This window comes from Durio zibethinus, chromosome 26, assembly GCF_047325235.1.
Source record: "Durio zibethinus cultivar Kanyao isolate XHJ-2024 chromosome 26, ASM4732523v1, whole genome shotgun sequence".
NCBI classification, from domain to species: domain Eukaryota; kingdom Viridiplantae; phylum Streptophyta; class Magnoliopsida; order Malvales; family Malvaceae; genus Durio; species Durio zibethinus.
In genome coordinates this window covers 568,824-587,175 of record NC_143187.1, presented here as the reverse complement: position 1 = coordinate 587,175, position 18,352 = coordinate 568,824, and the positions used below count along the sequence as shown (strand labels likewise).

The following is an 18,352-nucleotide window of genomic DNA, read 5'->3' as shown; positions in this document are numbered from 1 at the left end:
ATATATATATGTATATAGTCTAGGCACCAAAATGAAGTACCATCAAAAGGGTGTGTTCGACGGGTTCAAATGGTAATTTTTTATTTTTTGTCAATAATTGTATAATTTATTAATAAAATATTAAAATTTTAATTTTGACGATCTCAAATATTAAAAAAATAATCATTTTGACTTCCATTTAATTCATTTAATCTCAAAGATCCATTGAGTTGTAAAAGAATTTCAGAGGAAAAAAGCTTGAGGTTATACTTTAATCAATGATTGCATGGCTTGAAATTCATAAAAACCTGTTTTATTTTGCAGCAAGAGGCTGTTTCATGCAAAATCCTTGACCAAGAAATAAGGAGGAAAAAAGCTTGAAGTCACATGTTGTGTTGGATGGTATTTATAGTACGAATTTTAAGCTGGTAGGATGAATATAATAAAATACAAAATAAAAAGTAAATACTAGATAAACATGAGATAAATATATAATATGATAAAGATACATAAAATCCTTGACTACGAATAAGATACAAGAGAGTGACTCAAATTAAAATGATTTTGATAATCCTGTTGAAGTTTTCGACCTTCTATTTTCTCTAATAAGGTTTGGATTTTGGGTTGCAATAAAATTACTAGTAAAATTTTGTTTTTTTTTTCCCAATTTTCCTTTTTTTTCACAAATAAAATTTAAAAATTAAATAAAAAGTCAAGAGTTTATAATTATTTTGTATAAAAGGTTAAAAGTATATCTGCATAATTTGCATATTAATCTTCTTTAATCAAAATGACATGTCTAAGTTGCAACTATGCAATACAAACACCCGTTAGTCTTATTTAATGAAATTAAACTTAATTAAATAATTTTAAAAGTTTGTGATTTTATTTACAGCAAAATAAAATATTATAAACTTATTTACATGTAATAAAAGATAGATAGCTTATATTATTATTTTTTTCTTATAAAATGTAAAACATTTGCAGACATGTTCCTTGGTGATTTTTTTTTTTTCTACACACAAAAAAGGTTAATAGCACGAGTCGATGGAGAAACAGAGGTTTTACATACATTCTCATGATAGATTAAACGACCCATGACCCTTACCTTGCCAAAATGCTATTGCTCTAATCCACCTTTCTGTCTGTCTTACATTTACCTGGGCTCTTCCTTGACTTGAAATGAAGGTATTTCTCCATTGACAGCTGCTTTAGCACTCTCCAACTCCATTGAAGCTGAATCACCATTTGAGGACCCAATCTCCTGTTTATCAGCTACTATCCACTCATCCAATGAATCTATCTCATCGGCAACAATGTCATAGTTTACACCTAACAGAGAATGCTGCTGCTGCAGTTGCAAATTATAATGAACAAATGTGAGATCACTTAGTAGTTGTTGCTCAATACGTTCCCTTCCTTTTGTTAGTAGCTTCTCCGCAAAACTCCTATTGAGCTTATATTTTGAAGCACCAACACAAGTTTGGCTCAAAATTCTTGTTGCAAATCGCTGCAACTCTGGATACTGTCCTCCATAATGACACCACCACGAGGCTGCATTCAAATTCACAGAGGATAAAATTTTGAATTAAAAAATCTAAAATATTAGAAATTGTGAAAGTGGAAAAAGGCATTGTTTTCATACCAGGAGAAAATTTTGTTCTTTGCTGCAAGGTACTCCCCTCTCCAAAAGCACCTTTAGAATGTCTATAGGCAACAAGCTGTTGTATGATTTTATCTTGAGTGGACTGATTTTGATTCATACGGACCATACAAGATAACAGGCCAAAGGTAACCTCATAATCACATTGGAAATAAGTTGAATAGAAAAGACTTGGATTAAAAAAATAACCAGCAGCATGGAGAGGGCTATGGAGATGGCCATCCCAGATCTCATCAATCACTTTCCAAAAGGGCATATACAATGATTTCTTGCTCCTGCATTCCTCTTTAATTGTCTCCTTCATTTGATCTATGGTTTCGTATATGAATCCCATTTGGGGTTTATCATCCCCAATCATCAAACATAAAACACGTACCAGAGGTAGAGCTATCTTTACAACGATTCCAGCTCCTTTCCAGAATGAAGGATCCCCTACCAACTCTGCTACCCTCTTGCCCTCTGATCTACAAGACCATGTGGAGGTGTTCCACTCAGATGATGCAAACATTGCCTTCAAGTTTTTCTTTTCTGCTATAATATTCTCCAGAGTCACAAAAGGCATTGCCGACCTTACCTTGGTAGGTTTAACAAGATCGTGACCATCAGTATAATCTCTCAAAAGGTTTAATACTGTTGCATGGCCATGAATGAACTTCAAAAGGGTCCTGGCCTTTTTTAATGTCTCTTCAATCTCACCCATCATTGCAATCTTGTCTAACATGAGCTCAATACAATGAGATGCATTCACAGTCCAAAACACTGTCTTCCACCTATCTATGAACTGCTTGCCTACAGCTCCCACCCAACCTATTGTAGAAAAGGCAATGATTTGAACTACATTTTCCACCCCAACCTCATCAATAACTCTATCCAACAACAACTGCAATGTGTTAACATCATCAACATAGGCTGAAACATCAGAAGAATGAAGGTAAATTGGGCCCTGAGGGCAATCCACAATAAAACTAACCAAGTTTCGACCTTTTTCATCAATCCATCCATCCAATAAGATACTGCATCCAGTGTTTGCCCATGACTGCTTTATCTTCTTCACATATTCTTGCATCTCTTTTACTTCATCCTTAAGAATCCACCCTTTCAATTCCTGACAATTGGGGATCATATACTTTGTCTGTCCAGGACAGTGGGTATCATTTATCATCCTTTTAAAGCATGGAGAGTTCACAACCTTAAAATCGATACCTGTTTCAAAGAAAAATCTAGCAATGCATTTTTTATTTTGCTTAGACAATGATTCTTCTTTCACATCGCCAGTAACAGCACTTTGTAAAACAATCATTTTGCTGGGTGGTATTGCAGGTTCTTCCGAATCATCTCCAGACATAGAATCTGTATTTTCATATTCTCCACTCTCACTACCAGAAGATTCAGAACTTTGACACCTCATTTTCTTGGCAACATTTTTATTTGGGCATCCACTCCTCTTCCACTGAATATCTTGTTGAAATAGATCTCTGACTTCCTTGCAGAGATGTCCTCCTCTTTCTTGTAATTTGTTTCTGAACAGCTCCTTCACATCTTCTGGAACCTTTTCACAAGGGATCACATCTCCCCGTACACCTCCCAAGTGGTACTTGAGACGGAAAAAACCACTCATCTCTTTCTCACAATAGTTGCATTGGACTCTTTGCTTTTTTCCATCCACAGCTTTACCATGATCATGAATATTGATGGAGGCTTCACTGGATGCCATCTTATATATTTGAAAAACACACTACTCTCAAAGAGTGCCAATGTGCATGTTGGAACCTGTATTTACCCAGTAAATCTGACAAGCACTGTCAGCAACCTTTGAATGTAAATACAACAAAAATGACCAAGCTAAATTATGAAATAATTGTTGAGGCACATATAGTATAAATTAAAATTAAAATGGAACATATGAAATTGATAATGTGTTCAAGATAGAAAAGGAGACCTCCACATTCATAACATAAATCAAGAGCATGTATCGCACCTCAATGCTTTTATTTGTGTTAAAAAACACCATATGGTAACCCAACTGAACTTTTGATAAATCATCATCAACAAATTCGGTATAAAGAACTGACTTTCTGTGCCGCTATCACCAATGCTAATTTCCCTTCCAAAGCATAAACTAGCAAGCACAAGGCCCGACCACACAGGTGACTCCAGTCAAGTTCATGATCAGCCATAGACTTATCCAAGAAATGTGAAAACCTTAAAAAGAATTTCCAACATCCAAAGCATTTTTAATCCTTTTTCTTCTTTTTGAAATATAAAGAAAGCTTTAATAGAGCAAAAAGAAGCTTGTATACATTTAATATTATAATTTAGAAACGACAACATTGTCCTGTGGTATGATAATTTACCAAGTATAGGGCTCAAGCAAGACAGTGTAATCTGTTATATGTAAGCATCAAGGAATGTGTTTGTAAACAAATTAAAATCACTTAAGATGCCTATGTCAAGGTTATGAGATGAATTTATTTTTTCATTCTATCAAAGAGAGAAGGTTTAAAATGGCACAGGTGCATCCAAAACAATGCAAAACTGGATACAAAATTTCAACTTGACTAAATATCTAAAAAAAGAAGAATGTGGCAGATAAATTGTTCCAATAAAAATCCATTTCTATACTGCACTTGACAATCAAGGTCATGCTCTTCGTCCATTGATGCTTCTAAACAATGACTTAATAGGATTATGAAATGTGAAGTTCAAAACCCCATCCCGGCATGGGTATCAAAAGGAGATAAAAGCAAAAGGATAACCCCTTTTCAATGAAAGGCAGAATCTACTACATATACAATTATAAAAAAATTAAACATAAAAAGCAAGAAAAAAGTTGCTTTTGGGTTCATCTAATGGCAATAAATATCTAGCCACCAACACAGTACCAACAAACAATGAAACAGAAGGAAAGGCCTTCTTACAGGGAAAAAAACCATAGATATCAAAAGAAAAAAGAAAAACCCTTTTTTGAGTTTGATCTAACAATGACATATATGATGTTTGATCATACATAAGACAAACAAAGTCAACGTATACATACATGCAGAAATGTTTGAAAGGGAAAGGAGTGAAAGGGAAAGGAGATACCTTTGAAGGAGAAGTGAAGGTGAAGAAATATTTGTTGCTTCTGGATCAAGGAGAGTTATTGAGGAAACAAGGAGTATATAGTATACGATAGGACAGAGGCAAGAGAAGAAAAAGAAGCATAATGGGAAGAAACGAAAGGATAGAGCTTGACAGTATCCGAGAATGGCTTCTTTTTCAGTTTCGTTGTGTTGTCACTGATTCACTGTCCATTGTTTGTATACAGCTGGGGCCTACTACCACGGTATCATGCGGTGAACCAGTGAGTAATGTAAAAAGTAAGGGACCCACTTTTTTCTTTTGTTTTAGCTGAGCCTGAGGTAGTGGACCCACCTTCTTTCCGGCCTTACCTACTACGGACAACCTCATGCCTTCCAACCTTTTTTTGCCTTCCCACCTGGAGGCCCACTTTCCATTTGGGCCCAAACTATTCGTCTATATAGCAGGTAGTATGGTCAAGGCTATGACAATTGATACGGTTTCAGTTTCAAATTTTTCGGATAGTAGAGTCCTGATAATACTATTTGGTATTATGATAACAGCGTGTAGATCGATCAAACTTAATAAGATAATATCAACCATAAGCTTTCCATAGATCAGACATATAACTAAGGTATTCTAACCGGTGTTCAAGACTTTAACGTCTTCTTGGCTTAAGAAAGCCTGAAACTGAAGCCGTATCAGTTACCAGAGCCTTGGCCGTACTACCTGCTGCTGTGTATAGAATGGTATCAGAGCTGTGTATAGAATGGTATCAGGCCTTGCAACTTGCCAAGATAGTGAGAAGAAAAGCATGTTTCTAAAGTTTTGATTATTGAAATTGGAAAAGAAAAAGCCAAAAGAGAGTATTATTTTCATGGATCTATCCACTCTTAGTAACTCTAGTTCTCAACCTTCTTCCTCTAGATCTTCTTTTAGTTTATCCTCTCTTCCATCTCATGTACTTAAAAAGTCCTCTTCTTCTAAGCTTAAGTTCTTATATGAAGTAGATTATATTCCAGAAGAAAAAAAAATCCAACAAACAGTTCTACATCTTGTAAATTCTTATACAGCTTTATCAAACTCCTCCCCTTCTCTTACTAGATCTTTAAAAACTCTTTTAAAACCCAAATATCCAGCTCCAAAAGAGTATGTTCAAGCCACAAACTTTGATCAATGTATTCTTCCAGCAAGACCTCAAGGGCACTTTGTTACTCTTCAGATCCCAGAAGAATTTTTTCACCAGTGGTCAGAACAAGGATACACTCAACTTTCGTGCTGTCAGAATCGCTTTAACCTTCCATGGCAGAAATAGAATTCCTGTCTGTACCAGAATGGCTTTATTGGACACCAGATTTAAATATTACAAGCATGCAGTCCTTGGAATCATCGAGACGACACTCAATGCAGGAACTGTCTTCTTCATAGTCTTTCCAAATTACAATATGTCTCTTCATGATCCAACCCTGTTAGATACTTTAAAAGTTCAAGTCCAGATCGTAGGCACAGAAATGAAAGACCTCCAGGCAACCCTTCACTATCAGATGGCATACAGAGTTTAAGATCATGCCATTAACTTGCCTCTTTCACACTCCAGTGATGCAATTTTTGTTAAAATAGAAACAGCAGACAAAACTCCTAAACATGTTCATATTTCAAAGCAGATTTCCAATAAAGAACTTGCCACCCTTCTCCCAAAGACGTGGATGACAAGTTATCAAAAGATTTGGAAGCAAGATGAACCAATCGAACACTTTGATCCAACTTACAAGACCAATCAGGATGGTACTGTCATAATTGAATTTGATCACAGCAAAAGAAAGGATGTTCCTCCTCCAACAATCTTTCCAACATAATTTATGATGCAAAGATGTCATGCTGATCTCCTTGATGTTTCAGTCACACACTTTCAGTCAAATAAAAATCTCGTGTATGCATATAGATCTTCAGAAAGACATTGCTATTGGGACATAAATTGTCGATGCAAAAAATGCTAGATAGATGCAGATAAAAGCTTCATGGATGATGATGATATTCCAAAGAAGCAAAAGAAAAAAAAGTCTTCTCAGTAAAAGCTCAAAGAAAGATATGAAAATGGAGACCCTGAAGTTGATCTCCTTGGTGCACCCTCAGGAAAGTTTGACTATTATGTCATCTATCCTAAGAAAGACAAACCACACCCTCAAACCTACTCAAATCAACCTACACAAAACTCAGATTCCACCCAAAATTCCACCCAACCTTTACCACAAATCTCCATGATGCAACCAACCTATCCCAGCTCAAATTTCCCTCATTTTGAAGAATTTCATAAAGACCAATACAAACACATTCCAAAAATCCTCACTCCCACTGACAGAAATGAATATGGAAACTAAAAAAGTATTTCTCGTGTTGAAGCAGTTTTAAACTGGCAGACTAAAAATTCTCTCCAGCAGAATTCATACCTGCACAGAATTGAACATAAGTTGGACCAAGTCAGTCAACACTTTGATCAAAGCCTTGTCAATCTCTAAAATATTATTCTTGAAATTCAGTCAAGGATAATCACACTTGATTAAGAACTCAGATACATGGCTGAAACCAACACTGGAATCACTTATGCTTTCACTGAACGAGAGAAAGAAATGAAGAGCCTAAAGATTCAACTTGCAGACCTTCAAAATCAATTTCGTCAGAAACAACAACAACAACAAGCAGCTTCAAGTTACAACATCTTCACACCATATCATACTGGTATGCATGATACTCCTTACCAAGCCTATACTCCTCATTCATTTCAACCATACAATCTTCCAACCTCACCTTCAAAATCTTTTTTCACACCTTTTCAGTACAAACCCCTCAACATCTATTCCAACATCCTCACAACCAACACAATACTTCACTCCTCTCTCAGATCAATCAGACCAACCCCCTTTCGATATAACTGAAAAATGGATTCACAAATTTTGAAAAAAATAACCAGTTGATCCAAAACCCAAAAGAGTAGCAAAACAACCACTTTCTCAACCTTCAAAACCAAAACCAAGTTCAAGTTCCACACCTCAAAACCCTACACCACAACCAAACCAAAAACCTGTACAACTCATGATTTCTCCTACACAAACCCTTCTAGAAATACTTCACCAGATGGCATAAGACAACCTTCCTTAGTTCTCTATTAAAGATATGTTTCTCTCTACCTTTGAGACTGAATCTTACATGGATACTGTCAAATCAGATGAATCAGTTGAAACAAATGATTACTTCTTAGAGAAGTATCATGCTATTTATACATGAAAAAAGTAAAGGACTAGTAGCCTAATAAGATAATACTAGGATAAAGTAATTTTACAAGTGACTTAGGATAAGACTAAAGGACGGTGAGTCATAACTAAGGTATAATGACTCATAACTATGGTACAAAGGTTCATTATTATGATATAGTGACTCATCACTTATGGTACAGTGACTAAGTACTATGACTTATACTAAAGTACAATGACTCATTATGACTTGACTAAGACATAAAGTTGATGAAGACTTGACATAAGGTTGTCTTGATGTGAAGGCATCATTATCAACTTTTGTGGAGTCTTCTAGAGAAAACTAAAAATAGCACACGTAATTATACAGTATTGGACTGAAACTGAGAATCTTCTGTCTGGTAGCACCATAAGTGTCATCATTCTAAGAAATCTTCTGGAAAATCTTCAAGGTACTGGAGAACGAGACAATCATCTACCCACCTAAATAGCTTTTGTTCAAAATCATCAGGAGTAGAATCACAACATTGGAATAAGTGATTGTAAACTCTGTGTTCAAATCTTGCTCGAAGTCTGGAGAGATCTTCATCATTCTGCCAGTAAGGATTTGTTGAAAGTTCTGCTAATTTTGAAAGACAGTGAAGATCAAAATTAACAAGTCTTTATGATAAAATCACTCCACCAAGTGTCATAAGGTGGTTCAAGAATCCAATGTGCTAGGTGAATGTGTAATTCTTGGATGTATTCTGGAGGGTACCACTACCATGGTTCTTTCTTGAAAGGAGAAAGTTCTGTAAGGATTGGGAGGTTGTTGATTTTACAGAGTCTTTTTAACAAGAGCTTGTACTCATGAGCATAGAGAAAGATAGATTTGTACAGAGAGTAGGGATTACACACATACATGTCTGAACAGATTACACACATACTATCACAATTGAATTTGATCATAGCAAAGGAAATGATGTTCCACCTCCAATAATCTTTTCAACATAATTTATGATGCAAAGATGTCATGCTGATCTCTTTGATGTTCCAGTCACACACTTTCAGTCAAATGAAAATCTCGTGTATGTATATAGATCTCCAAAAGGACATTACTATTGGGACATAAATTGTCGATGCAAAGAATGCCAGATAGATGCAGATAAAAGCTTCATGGATGATGATGATGATATTCCAAAAAAGCAAAAGAAGAAAAAGTCTTCTCAGCAAAAGCTCAAAGAAAGATATAAAAATGGAGACCCTAAAGTTGATCTTCTTGGTGCACCCTCAGAAAAGTTTGACTATTATGTCATCTATCCTAAGAAAGACAAACCACACCCTCAAACCTACTCAAATCAACCTACACAAAATCCAGATTCCACCCAAAATTCCACCCAACCTTTACCCAAACCTTTACCACAAATCTCCATGATGCAACCAACCTATCCCAGCTCAAATTTCCCTCATTTTGAAGAATTTCATAAAGACCAATACAAACACATTGCAAAAATCCCCACTCCCACTGACAGAGATGAATATGGAAACCAAAAAAGCGTTTCTCGTGCTGAAGCAGTTTTAAACTGGCAGACTAAAAATTCTCTCCAACAGAATTCATACCTGTACAAAATTGAACATAAGTTGGACCAAGTCAGTCAAAACTTTGATCAGAGCCTTGTCAATCTCAAAAATATTATTTTTGAAATTTAGTCAAGGATAATCACACTTGATCAAGAACTCAGATACATGGCTGAAACCAACACTGGAATCACTTATGCTTTTACTGAACGAGAGAAAAAAATGAAGAGCCTAAAGATTCAACTTGCAGACTTTCAAAATCAGTTTCGTCAGAAACAATAACAATAACAAACAGCTTCGAGTTACAACATCTTCACACCATATCACACTGGTATGCATGATACTCCTTACCAAGCCTATACTCCTCTTCCATTTTAACCATACAATTCTCCAACCTCACATCATAAACCTTTTTTCATATCTTTTCAGTATAAACCTCTCTCAACATCTATTCCAACATCCTCATAACCAACACAATACTTCACTCCTCTCTCAGATCAATTAGACCAACCCCTTTTTGGTACAACTAAAAAATGGATTCACAGATTTCGAGAAAAACAACCAGTTGATCCAAAACCCAAAAGAGTAGCAGAACAACCACTTTCTCAACATTCAAAACCAAAACCAAGTTCAAGTTTCACACCTCAAAACCCTACACCACAACCAAACCAAAAACCTGTACAACTCATGATTTCTCCTACATAAACTTTTCCAGAAATACTTCATCAGATGGCACAAGACAACCTTCCTCAGTTCTCTATTGAAGATATTTTTTCCTCTACCTTTGAGACTGAATCTTACATAGATACTGTCAAATCAGATGAATCAATTGAAACAGATGATACTGATGACTCAGATGAAATGATGCTCTCTCAAATTTTCATGACAGAACCAACAGTTGAAGTTCCAGATGATACTCCAGAAGTCCATAACCCTGATGCAATGGATGCTGAACAACACCCTCCTCCACAATAATCACATGCTCCTCATTCAACATCAAAATTCTCAGTTTTTACCATTGATGATGTTCCTCCTTCAAAATGGCCCTTAAGATTTCAAGAATTCTTAGCATGGGGATTCGTTGAATTAAACTTTCATCTCAATGTTACGATGAACACAGTTTTGATCAGATTTGTTTCCCGATTAGTTGGAACCTTGAAAAATTTTTAGGACAACATTGGTGAATATAGACAACTTTGGTTTCTTCAATGCCCAACAATCACAAACGCTATCTCTCAATTTACAGTAATCTTTTGTGGACAAGAAACTCACAGATTAGAAAAGATCAGAGAGTAATTCTTCAGACTCAAATGTTGTTCTCTCCATCCAAAAGACCTTGATAGACACTATCAACAATTCTCTCAGTATTTCTACATGCTTGGTGGATTCGATGATGTCAACTTAAAGCAAGCATTTCTTAATTCTATTTCAGAAGAACTTGCCTAGCAAACAAGAACCCAGTTGAACCTCAGATCCCTTGATATCAAATCTATGACCTTTAGAGACATCTACAAGATGATGTTAAAAGCCTTTGATAAGATTTACAAAGAGCACAAATACATCAAAACCTTGGTGCACAACTCCAAAAAGCTAAAAAAACCCTGTTCTTATTTCTCTTCAGGACTTCAAATCAAATGTTCTTCCAAAGATCCCACATGTTTTTACAGTAATAAGAAAAAGAAGCATTTCAGAAGATTTAGACCTTTTAGACCTCCTATAATCTTCAGACCCAGACATAAGAAATTTTTCAGATATGCTGATAAACGCAGAAGATTTCAAAGATTCAAATTTGCCAGAAAGAAGAACAATCCAAAGATCAAAAGCTCAAAATGTTTTTTCTGTGGAAAACCAGGATATTTCTCAAAAAACTACCTAAAGTCAGATAAAAAATCAGTCAAGATGATCCAAGATATTGCTATTATCTTAGGTATCAATCTCTCAGATGATGATCTTGAATCAATTTTCTCCCTTGATGATGAGCAGAATGAAAGATCTCTATTTATGATTAAACAGCTTGATGATGATGAGTATGTAGATTCAAACTACTTAGAATACTCAGATGATTTCACAGATGATCAATGTTATGAGTATATGCAGTTTAAGAACTCTAAAAAATCTAAACCATTCAACCTTCAAAATTACCCTTAGCTCCAGTACAGATCTTCACTCACAAACATTCCCCTCTTATAATAGTCACAGCTTTCTTTGATACTAGTGCAGCTCAAACTATAGCAAACCCCCTCGTCTTACCCAAACACTTTTGGATAAAACAGAAAACCTTCTTCAAAACCACTGATGAAAATATATTTTTTACAGACTTTGTCAGCAACCCCGTTACCCTTCAAATCTTTCCAAGATGTCAAATAACTCAAAAGATTTTAGGATCTCCACTTCCCCAGAAAGACCTTGCTATTGGTTTCGATATCATTACCAGTATACCAGGTTTAAAGCTTAGTGAAAATGGTATCAAGTTTGAAAGTTATTTTAGACCTTCAAAAAACCTTCCTAACCTCTTCACCCTCACCCTTTAACCAGATGTTTTTCAAGATTTCAAACACAAGTTCATTTACTTTTTATGTGCAGAAACTCACTCAGATTTCCTTCAGAAATGTGATCACCCACTTTGGTAAAATCTTGAATTTTTCATTTCCTTTCCCTTCAAAAAAGATGAAAATGCCAATCCTACAAAAGCTAGTCATTCAAGCATGAACCCAGATCATTTCAAGCAAGTAATCCAAGAATGCTTCCTTTTCCAGGCTCAAGGATTAATTGAACCAACCTCCTCTCCATGGGCGTGTGAAGCATTTTATGTCAACAAACGTTCAGAACAAGTTCGTGAAAAACTCATATTGGTAATCAATTACAAGCCTCTTAACATTTTTCTTGCAGATGATAAGTTCCCTTTTCTAGATAGAAAAACTTTGTTTACAAATTTAGCAAATGCAAAAGTCTTCTCAAAGTTTGATCTCAAAGCAAGATTTTGGTAACTAGGTCTACATTCACAGGATAGATACAAAACGACATTTTGTATTCCTCAACACCATTTCCAGTGGACCGTAATGTCTTTTAGATTAAAAGTTGCTCCTTCACTGTTCCAGAAAGCCATGACCAAGATATTTACTCCAATTCTTGATAATGCCTTAATTTACATCGATGATATCTTACTGTTTTCTCCTGATGACACTTCTCATGCACAGTTATTGGATAAGTTCTAGCGCATTGTTCAACAGTATGAAATAATGCTTTCAAAGAAAAAGATGATCATTGGTGCTACAGAAATTGATTTCCTAGGCATGCATCTTAAAGATGGTCAGTACATTACTCAACCTCATATTGCTCAGTCACTTGCAGATTTCTCTGATGCAAATCTCTCAAAGAAGCAAATCCAGTAATTTTTCGGCATAATCAATTACATGAATGAATTTCTCCCAGATATTACCCAGCTCATATATCCATTCAGACAGATGCTCAAAAAAGAATCACCCACGTGGTCTCAAGTCCAGATAAATGCAGTACAAGCCTTGAAGATAAAAGTAAAGTCACTTCCCACTTTAAAGATTTCCTCAGATGGTAAAAGAATATTGCAGACCGATACTAGTGAACAGTTCTGGTCAGCAATCCTTTTAGAAGAAAAAGATGAAATCAGACAAATCTGTGATTACAAAAGTGAAAAATTCAAAGATTCGAAACTTCATTATCACTTTACACTAAAAAAGATTTTAGCTGTAAAGTATGGTATCCAAAAATTTGAATTTCACCTCATTGGATTTCATTTTCTCGTGGAATTAGATATGTCAGCCTTTGATCAGATGCTCAATTTCAAAAAGAAAAAAATGTCAAATGCACAGTTACTCAGGCTATCACAGTGGTTCTCACAGTACTCATTCATCACCGTACATATAAAAGGAAAAGATAATCTCATCCCAGACATGCTCACAAGACCTCCTTCGAAACTTTCTTCAGATACTTTTTAGGTTATTCCAGTCATTTCCATGATGTACCCAACACCTTCTTCTTCACAAGCCTCTTCTTCAAACAACCCTTTTTTCCCCTCTTCTCAGAAACCTCACCTTGATAATGAATTTGATTTACCTGATAAATTCTTTAACCTTTTCGTGAAAAATCTTCCTCCAGAGTTACCCAGACTTCTTGCCACTCAAATTTTTGACCAAAAAGCCTCACATCTCTTGCTCAAATACCAGTCCAAAATACTCAGAAAGTTTAGAGACACCTCTTTTCAATCTCTTGGTATACACCCTGATTATCCCTTTATCCATCCCTTTAAATTCTCTGAACCTCTTTGTTTCCCAAAAAAAAAAATTTGTTTTATGTGGTACCTTTGTCACCTTTCCTATATTGGTATAGAATTCCCATTTCCAAAGCTCAAAACCCTTCTTCACCTTTTTCAGCAGTCAACCATCAACCCTACCAAACACCAGTTGGATCCCAATCAACAACATCTTAAGTTTTTTTTTTACCTGGTTCAGACCCATTCCCATCTGGATCCAATAGATTGAAACCTATGAGAGATATACAAAAGTTCTTTCTGATCCTCATATTATTTTAATCTTTCACAGATCTTGCAGCTATTTGATAAAAGACCCTTAGTATTTCCCCTATGCAGTAATTTACAGCTCTCAAGGATATTCACTGTTTGATTCTCAGTTTGATCATCCAGTTGAATACACTGAATTCCAAAGACAAATTTGTGAAATGAATCACAAGTTTCCTAAGCAAAATTGGCCAGAGCTCCAAGATGAAGTTTCATGAGGAAACTATCTTTCATAGTACACTTATCAACTCAACATTGATAAAAAGATTTATGAAACTCGCCTTGATGGTGCTTGGACATAACTTCTTTCTGAAACTACCAGATTTAAACTTGACCATGCAGGCCCAGTAGAATGAAATCCTTATTGGAAACCTCCTGAAGTTATCCCACAAATGGAATGGTAAGAATCTCAAGACCCACTTGATGATTTTGATCCAGATCAATGGTTAGTCAACATCGGCTATGATTTCACTCCAGGTGCAGATAATTCACACTTCAACCTCTTTTCAAAACACACTCAACATTCTCTCAAATGATGATGCTACAAGACAGAAGATTTCCAATTACAGTCCAATACTGTATAATTACGTGTGCTAATTTCAGTTTTCTTCAGAAGACTCCACAGAAGTTGATAATGATGCCTTCACATCAAGACAACCTTATGTCAAGTCTTCATCACCTTTATGTCTTAGTCAAGTTGCAAGGCCTGATACCATTCTATACACAGCTTTGATATCATTTATATACAGTGGCAGGTAGTACGACCAAGGCTCTGGCAACTGACACGGCTTCAGTTTCGGGCTCTTCGAGTGGTAGAGTCCTGACAATACTATCTGGTACTATGATAACAGCGTGTAGATCGATCAAACTTGACAAGATAATACCAATCATAAGCTTTTCATAGATCAGACATATAACCAAGGTATTCTAGTCGGTGTTCAAGACTCTGACGCTCTGATACCATTCTATACACAGTTCTGATACCATTCATACACAGCTCTGATATCATTCTATACACAGCGATAGGTAGTATAGCCAAGGCTCTGGCAACTGACACAGCTTCAGTTTCGAGTTCTCCGGGTGGTAGAGTCCTGACAATACTATCTGGTACTATGACAACAATGTGTAGATCATACTAAGAATCATCTATCAATCTAGCAATCAAAAAAATATGTTTGGCTAAAAACCTCTATTCTTTTTTGGTGATTTCATCTTTTTTTTTTCATAGTTACATCTTTTAGCTTCATACTTTTCTTCAAACTATTCAAAGTTTACAGTGATACAAGTTGAGTATGCTCTACAGTTACCATATTATTATGGATCTTCTACATCATAAACTCTTGTTAATCTGTTAAACAGATCGTTGATCCTTTTCTCTCAGCTAAAGAAAAGTCATACCGCCCCAAGATCATACTAATAGTAAGTTACTATAGTGAAAGATATATCTCCATAAAAGTTAGGCCCCCAGTTCGACGTTAAGCCAAGAAGGCGTCAGAGTCTTGAACACCGGCTAGAATACCTTGGTTATATGTCTGATCTATGAAAAGCTTATGGTTGGTATTATCTTGTCAAGTTGCAAGGCCTGATACCATTCTATACACAGCGGCAGGTAGTACGACCAAGGCTCTGACAATTGACACGGCTTCAGTTTCGGGCTCTCCGGATGGTAGAGTCCTGACAATACTATCTGGTACTATGACAATAGAATTGTTTGTATAATATATATATATATTGAAAATACGAAAATATTCAAGTCAAGCATTGAATAGGTCAGACGCCACAAATTCTCAAAACACTAATTTTTAATAATTTCTGAAAGGGCCAGAAAGCAGTAAGTATATGTTACATATTTCTGTATTTTTATGTACACAAAGATATAAAAATGAAATGCTGAGAGCAATGGCAAATGTTGTGCAGATTTTAGGAATAATTTTTTAAGGCAATTGCCAGTTTAAGAGGTGAATCTATTTTGGCACCATAATTAGGTGATGAAACTTTAAAACATAAATGATGATAAAAATGAAAGAAAAATATGCTTTAATGAAAGGCTTAGTACATACAAGAATATAAGAAAAGAGATAAAGGTCCAAGAACTTTTTCTGTCTAGCTTGTAGAAATGGACTTACTGTCAAGAAGTTGTGAGAGCATAAGCCAAAATTTGTTATAGTGTCTTGTTGTCTTGCACTTGTTCTTGAGACCCTGATGGGAAGAGGGACAAGACTTGCGTCAATAAAGTATCCACTGAACCAGTGCAGAGTTTTGAGGATTCAGACTCCACACAATCTCAGGCTCTTTCATGGACAGAAGCAAAATTGAATCATCTAATGTGGGTTTTAGCAATTCATGTGACTCAGCTCTTAAGTCACCCTCTAGAGATATTGATGAACAGCCCTTAAATTATAGTGATGAAGATAAGGACCAGCATGCATGTGAAGCAGTTCAGAATATGCCTCAGCTCGCCCATACTCTTAGGGGATGAGCTCTTGATCCATAGGATCGTTATGTATCCCAAGATGAGAAGACTGCACTAGAGGTGGAATTTGAGAGAGGAACAGGTCACCCCATGCTTCTAGAGGCTATCTGTGCGTCAACCCAAAAATCTAGCCTTACCAATGTCGATGTTACTATGGAATTGTAGAGGTGCGAGGCATCCGAACTTTGTGAGAATGGTAAGAGAACTGGCTGGTATGCATGGACCTGATATTATGGTCATTATTGAAACTCGCGCTCGAAGAGAGGATGTTCGTCATATCATTGACCATCTTCCTTTCAATTCTTGGAAAGACACAGCCACTATAAGGTACAAATGAGGGATTTAGTTGCTGTGAAAATCTGATCTCATGGACGTGGATAATATTTACGCTACAGAACAAGAGATCCATGCTACAATCAAGGTAAAATCAAATAATTTTTCTTGGTTAATTTCTGCTATTTATGCTAGCCTCGTTATAAAGAAAGATTACTTTTATGGGAAAATCTTAAAACTGTTGCATCCCATCATGATCTCCTATGGTTAGTTTTAGGGGATTTTAATGAAGTTCTTAATATCGAAGATAAGAAGGGAGGTAGACCTATATCTTTGGTTAGATCTAAGGCTTTTAAGGACTATCTGAATTTTTGCCATCTTGCGGACCTTGGATTCTCTGGACCTAGGTTCACTTGGTCTAATAATAGGAATGTGTTGGACTTGATCCAAGAATGGATTGACTTTGTTTTTGCCAACCCCGCTTGGTGCCTCGTATTTCATGAAGCAAAGGTGTCTCATTTGCCAAAAACCCGTTCTGATCACTACCCAATTTTGCTGTCTTTGAAAAACAAAGTTTTTAGGGTAAGTCTTAAACCTTTTCACCTTCATAAGATGTGATTTAACCACCCTGAGTTTTTAACCCTCGTCCATAACAGTTAGAGTAATGGCCAAGAATCATTAGCTCAGTCCCTACTGACTATGAGAAAGGACATGCATGAATGGAACTTGAACTCTTTTGGTAATATTTTTTTGAAGAAAAAAAAAATTCTTGCTCGATTGTCAGGCATTGAAAAAGCCCTGGCAAATTCACCGAACTAGTTTCTCTTGAACCTCAAAGAACTCTTTTAGATGAGTTTAATGGCATTCTTAAAGTAGGGGAAGATATTTGGATTCTCAAGTCTATAGTGAATTGGCTTATTGAAGGAGAAAGAAATACTAGATTCTTCCATGTCTCTACCATTTTATAAAGGCGTTATAACAAAATTTTTGGCCTAATGAAGGATGGAGTGTGGATTACTGAACCTAGCGATCTTGGCCTAGTGGTCCAAGATTACTTCATGAAGCTGTATACTTCTTCCTTCTCTCAAAGCTCCCATGTCATCACTCTTGGACCTCGATTTATTGCTAAGCTTATCACACAAGATCAGCATAATCTGTTGAAACTTATCTCAGATTTGGAGATTCAAAAAATGTTTTAAAGCTTCAAGTCCTTCAAAGCACCTGGCCCGGATGGTCTCCACCCTTTTTTCTACCATCGTTGCTGGAATATTGTGAAAGATAAGATTTGTGCGACTGTCAAACATATTTTCGAGGTGGCATCCATGCCAGAAAAGTTGAATGAGACATTGATATCTTTGGTTCCCAAGTGTATTAATCCCGTTCGGATAGACTAATTTAGGCCCATAAGCCTTTGTAACATACCCTACAAAGCTATCTTAAAGATCATGGTTTAGAGACTAAAGCCTTTTTTGGACAAGATGATTTCACCTTTCTAAGCTAGCTTTGTTCTTGGTAAAAAAGATTGTGATAACTGCATTATTATTCAG

The 18,352-nt window shown here is 36.0% G+C and overlaps 1 protein-coding gene across 4 annotated transcripts; it reads right to left on the bottom strand.

Annotated features, from left to right (window-relative positions):
- Positions 1–894: 894 nt before the first annotated feature.
- Positions 895–4,916, bottom strand: LOC111274345 (uncharacterized). 4 transcript variants are annotated; one of them, XM_089755875.1, is made up of 4 exons: positions 4,727–4,890; positions 3,621–3,844; positions 1,625–3,412; positions 895–1,533 (listed from the first exon to the last, which is right to left on the bottom strand). In XM_089755875.1, exons 3-4 carry the CDS (start codon positions 3,354–3,356, stop codon positions 1,136–1,138), a joined length of 2,130 nt encoding a protein of 709 aa, XP_089612001.1. In that variant the 5' UTR covers positions 3,357–3,412; positions 3,621–3,844; positions 4,727–4,890; the 3' UTR covers positions 895–1,135. The 4 variants fall into 4 exon arrangements, with proteins under 4 accessions (XP_089612001.1, XP_022714657.2, XP_022714654.2 ...); XM_022858922.2 differs by having other exon boundaries at positions 1,625–3,431; positions 4,727–4,877; XM_022858919.2 differs by lacking the exon at positions 3,621–3,844 and having other exon boundaries at positions 1,625–3,431; positions 4,727–4,916.
- Between the last annotated feature and the right edge of the window lie 13,436 nt (positions 4,917–18,352).

Coding starts and splice junctions, on each gene's coding strand:
- LOC111274345 (XM_022858919.2), bottom strand. CDS start 3,356: ATGGCATCCAGTGAAGCCTCCATCAATATTCATGATCATGGTAAAGCT. Junction 1,534..1,624: donor AAGAACAAAATTTTCTCCTG/GTATGAAAACAA, acceptor ATTTGAATGCAG/CCTCGTGGTGGTGTCATTAT.